The 5,859-nt window shown below is 40.8% G+C and overlaps 1 protein-coding gene across 2 annotated transcripts in view; it reads right to left on the minus strand.

The window, feature by feature from the left end:
* NDFIP2 (Nedd4 family interacting protein 2) overlaps window positions 1–5,859 on the minus strand; it is a 71,808-nt gene that overhangs the window by 65,611 nt on the left and 338 nt on the right. The window contains exon 2 of one of the 2 annotated variants that reach the window (XM_010855107.1): window positions 5,663–5,849. In XM_010855107.1, the coding sequence (XP_010853409.1) occupies window positions 5,663–5,849 (187 nt within the window). Of the gene's footprint in view, window positions 1–5,662 lie in introns of both variants that reach the window. The other variant, XM_010855106.1, reaches the window with a different exon arrangement.

The raw sequence follows: 5,859 nt of genomic DNA on the forward strand, positions 1-5,859 counted from the left end.
ATGTTGAAGCTGAAACTAAAATACTTTGGCCACCTGATGCAAAGAGCTGACTCATTTGAAAATACCCTGATGCTGGGAAAGATTGAGTGCAGGAGAAGGGGATGACAGAGGATGAGATGGTTGCATGGCATCACCGACTCAATGGACATGGGTTTGTGTGGACTCTGGGAGTTGGTGATGGACAGGGAGGCCTGGCAGGCTGCACATCATGGTGTCACAAAGAGTCGGACACGACTGAGCGACAGAATTGAACTGAGAAATGTAGGCCCAACAACTGGTATGTGGTATATGGAAGTTAGCTGTACAATTCTTTCAACTTTTGAATATATTTGAAAGTTTTTGTTTTGTTTTTGGCTGCATTGTGTGGTCTGTGGGATCTTAGTTCACTGACCAGACATCAAACCCATGCCCCGAGAAGTGGAATCACAGAGTCCTAACCAATGGACCACCAGGGAAGTCCCTGAAAGTTTTCATATTAAACTGGGCAGTGGGGGAGATTCAATGAGGCCACTGAAGATTTTTAAGCAAGGAAATGAAAATCAAAGTTATATTCTACAATTCATGCAGTGCAAGCATATACTGAAGGATGATTAGATGAAGGAAGAAAGTTCTAAGCAGGCTATTACAACAGTCCATGCCATAGAAGATATCAACATTTGAAGAGTAAGTACAAAGTGAGTTCATGGAGAGAAGAAAAATCAGGGCAGTCAGTGCTTAGTTGCTCAATCACGTCCAACTCTTTGCGACCCCATGGACTGTGGCCCACCAGGCTCTTCTGTCCATGGGATTTTCCAGGCAAGAACACTGGTGTGGGTTACCATATCCTCCTCCAGGGGATATTCCTGACCCAGGGATCAAACCTACATCTCCTCTGCCTCCTGCACTGCAGGCCGAGGAGAGAGCTCCTTCATTTCAGGAATGAGGAAGGAGTTTCAAGGAAAAGTTCACAATGTCAACATAAAAGAACTTAAGCATGAAAAGAACGAAAAGTACCTAGATTAAGCAATGGACCCTGATGATGTAAAAGAGGTGTGGGAAGAATGTAGATCAGATAAAAGATATTAGTAAGTTCAAAGGAAACAAACAAGTGACAAGTAATCTGGCTGGGACAAGAGAGGAAGGAAAAACTGAAACATAAAGTAAAAGACTGAAATATTTCTTTTAAATGTGAAACAAAAGTACATGGCTGCACCTAAAAGCCACAGCTCACCCAGAACCTGTACTCTTGGCTCAGGCAGCCAGCTGGGGGTCTGACTGTCCTTGCACATTTTTACTGCGTGTGACAGTCTGCAAAGCTTGTCCATTTCACCATACTGCGAGGATTCTTCTAATAAGTCACACAGGCAACAAAGAAGGTCAAGGTGACCACAGCTGACAACTGCCTCTCAGGGAGACGTAAACTAGCTTGTTTGTTGTTTGCTATAATGTCTGCAGCTTGCTTAAAAAAAAAAAGTGCTGGCCCCTTGGTCCTGAGCTCCTTAGCTGTGATCTACTATGTGCATCCATCTAGACCCATCATCCTCATGGGACCTGGTTACAAGGAAAGACAGCACAAACAGGCTGACATTCATGAGTGTGCAGTGCTGTGACTAGTAATGTCACTTGTTTCTGACCTGGGAGTCTCCTGTTTGTCTGCCAGCAACCATGAAACATTAACAGACTAATTGTCAGCTTGTAAATATGGCAAAATCAAATCTTAAGATTTTTCAGAGTTCTTGACATGGACAACAAAGAGCTAGTTGATTTTCATGTTGCTAAATAAGAGACAAAAACACAGACACCAGCAAAAACTACAATTTATGTAACATTTTATAGTTTATTACCTTGCATTATTCATAATATTTATTATATATCCATCTCTACACTATATTTTATACATATATTACATTATATAATTCTCATAATAATCCTAATGAGGTAGGTACTAATATGAGGAAACTGAGGCTTTAAGATGTTAGATAACTAAGCCAAGGTCTCACAAATTGTAATCAACACAACCTAACTACAGGCTCAGATGACATTAAAGACGTGAGGGTTTTCTTTAATCATTAATAGTCAACCTCCTTCCCAGCTGATTTATCAAGAGCAACTCTAATTCACCATATGTTAGAGCAAAGCATCTATATCATAGTACGAATACTTCATTCTTATAGAAAACTAACGTTTTGGAAATGTTAATAGAATCAAAGTTGTCTCTCATCAAAGTTGTCTCTAAAAATCTGTGGTTTAGGAAGAGCTAGGTTAAACAAATTCAAACCATTGTCTTCAGGGCAGAAGCTCTCACAGTTTTAATATACAAATATATGTTCTTCCAGGTGGCGCTAATGGTAAAGAACCTGCCTGCCAATGCAGGAGATTTAAAAGGCCTGGGGTTTGATCCCTGGGTCAGGGAAGATCCCATGGAGAAGGCAATGGCAACCTACTCCAAAACCCTTGCCTGGAGAATGCCATGGACAGAGGAGTCCCACAGGCTACAGTCCATAGGGTCGCAAAGAGTCAGACATAACTGAAGCAACTTAGCACACACATATGCTAATATGTATTCTATTTCTTCTAAAACCATCTATTATCTTCATTCTGAATGCTCGCTCCAGTTTGGAAAACTACTGCTGCAATCAACAGTGCCAATTTAACTTGTGCACAGAATACCTTTGAAAACTTAGCAGTCAGCTTGGTGGTTCAAGTACACAAGTCCTTTAAAATAGAGAACATCAAAGTCAGAATGTGGCATAACAGCTCCAAGCCAAGTCAACTACTTCACAGTCTGGCACCACTGCCCATTTCCTACCAAACAAAAGTCAGCTTCCCATAACACAATGGAACTACATGGCTTTTTCTGAAATTAGAAGGGTAACAAGGCAAGGTTTTTATATGTTTAGCTCTGTACATTGTAAACACTGTTTTACTGAACAAAATTTAGACACTTAACGATGGAGCAGAGATCACAGAAAAAGTAGTTTTCACATAAAGCTTGTGAATTCGTTAACGACAGTAAGTCATTCTGATGGTCCTAAGCATCACCATTAACTCATCTGTTCATGGGATTCTCCAAGCAAGAATACTGAAGTGGGTAGCCATCCCCTTTTCTAGGGGATCTTTCTGACCCAAGGATGGAACCTGAGTCTCCCAAATAGCAGGCAGATTCTTTACCATCTGAGCCACCAGGGAAGCCCCAATTATCAATACGGAAAACTAAATTTTAACTCTATAGTAAGTGGAAAATTAACATCGTATATACCATTTCGCCACCAAGCATATTTTCCTGTCTTCTACTTAGTCATCTCTAAACATTTGACAACTGAAACTGCTCATTGCTCCGTTGTTATTAATCATTCCAGAGTTTTCACAAAAGCCAGCCACACAACAGTTGTGTTAGTTACACAAGCCAGAGCTGTAGACTGGTCCCTAGCTTACTGCCAACCAAATCAGCTGCCTTTTTTTTTCTTTTTCCTTGCCCTCTGTTCTGAAGGAATACCTCCACCCATTCAAAGTCTGCATAGGACACATCTCTAATGGGGGGTGAGGGGTCAGGGGTGTGGGGAATATACCAAGATAAAGTTATTGATCAGGCCATTCTCAACAAAACCAAGAGCTATTCTAGACAGATGAAATTACCATGTAATTACACAGGAACTGGAATTAAAATCTTAATTGTACTAAGATTCTCAAACACTTCACCTTACAAGGAAGGTGATATCCTACCTACTTGAATCAAAAGTATCTTTAGAAGGGCAGATTTTTGCCCTCTGCTCTGAAAGATTGCCTCCACCCATTCAAAGTCTATGTGGGGCACATATCCACCTAGGGAAAAAAAAGGGCAATAAAATATCATACTGTCCACTATTTTGAAAGGAGTTGTAGAGAAAAAGTATCTTAAAGATCACAAAGCAATTTCCAACATTTTGGTTTTAGGAATTCTTAAAAATAACAATTAACCATAGCTACTGAAAGCCAATGTGACATTATAATAAATTACTTTAAAGCATGTTATGTCAGTTAATAATGTTTTGAGTAGGGATCTGTATATGAGAACATGGTTGATTCTTATAAGCAAAACCCCAAAGAGAAAGAATTTGAATCGGCTAACACTATTAAAGGGAAACAAATAGGAAAATGAAAAAGTGATTAGAGAAAAGAAATAAACCCACTGGTAACAATATTCAATATTTTATTTTTACTAACATCTGCAAAAATAGGAATATGCCTTAAAAAAAGAAAACAAACCATCAAAAGTGTATACACTAACAACTTGAAAAATGTCTTCCCATACTGGCAGCAATATTTTCCAAACCATTCTGAAAATACTGATGAATTTTTACAGAATTCAGATCAATAACTTTATTGTGGTATACCCCCCACACCCCATTTTACAGAATTCCAAATGAACATACAACATTTGGAGGTTTTACTGGATGTAAACCAGATGAAACTGATGCATAATGAGTTTTTATCTTAAAATATACATATATATATATACCACAAAACTACATACATTGGGATTTTAACTTTCAGGACCCTTCATATTTGTCAAAGTACACTTATTAATAGAAATTCTTAGTTCACAATAAGTCTCACCTGTGTAAATAGATTTGAAATATGAAATCTGCACTAACATATCTAGATTTGTAAATCTTACAAAGAGTACTGTCAATTGTACCATCGGTGCTCCATAATTAACGTTTTTCTCCTTTCCCTCAGAAAACAGGCTTAACTAAATTACCACCTCAAAGTTTACAGAATAACATGCTACCTAGCTGCAAGGAAATAGTCAACTATAGCTGAGTCCATTTTTAAACAGGGTTTACCTAGGACTCTCCAATGACACCATCGGAATTAGTGTCAGAAGAAAAATATATACTAGAAAAACGGACACGGGAAAACACAGAGGGGCACTTTTCACTCATTTCAACTTACAAAGGATTAATATGGTTAAACTGGAAAACCTTGTACTTAAAGAAAATTAATTTTTCAAACACGATGAGCATTTTTAGGAAAACTTCCTGTTTCCCCTCCCACCAATTAAAAAAAAATAGGAAAAAAAAAGTCGTTTTTCTAATAAAAACAGAAAAGGCCAAAATGACAAGGTTAACTAGGACTAAGAAATAGATAGATCAGCCCCACGACTTTCTCTACAGTTGCGCAATTTTTAAACCCACACTTTTTTTTTTTAAGCCAAATCCACATCCCACCCCACCTAGTGCTTACCTCTCCCTCCTTCCCACCCACTCCATCTATGACGAAGATCACCTTCCCAGCAGGTATGTTAACTCATTTCCAGTACACAATCCACTGGAAAATCTCTGAAGTAACTGGGTCAGGGCATGACGAAATGATCGAGAAAGTGAGAAATAAAAGAGATATAAGTTCTAAAAGGAGGCGGGGAGGGGGCGGTGGGGGATGTCTAACAGCGGAAGGATAAGGACCTAAAAGACGACCTGGGTCTAGAAAGAAGGGTCTCAAAGGATCCACAGGCAGGCTCCAATACGAGAGATGTGAAGGAAGCACGGTCCTGCCAGAAGAGCCAAAAACAAATCATCCAACATGCCCCACCGGGGATAACCGGTGGAAAGGGACTCTGGAATCCACGGGGGGCGGAGGGGTGGGGGGACAATCCCGGGGTTCCGGGAGGCGCAGGAGGCCGGGGCTGGGGACAGAAACTCACCACCTGGTAGCGGCCAGTCCCCGCCTGGTGGTGATCCATCCTGCCCGGCTCGGGGTCCGGCTTCCGAGTGGGTGAGTCCCCTCGGCACTCAGCCCCCTCGGCCACCCCCTTCAACGACGTTGTCGCCTCAGCGACTCTCCCGCCTCTGTTTCTGCGGCCGCGACCGCCCGGCCGGGCCGCCTCACTTCCCGTCGCTG

The sequence above is a fragment of the Bison bison genome, unplaced genomic scaffold, assembly GCF_000754665.1.
Source record: "Bison bison bison isolate TAMUID 2011002044 unplaced genomic scaffold, Bison_UMD1.0 scf7180017864354, whole genome shotgun sequence".
In the NCBI taxonomy this organism is placed as follows: domain Eukaryota; kingdom Metazoa; phylum Chordata; class Mammalia; order Artiodactyla; family Bovidae; genus Bison; species Bison bison.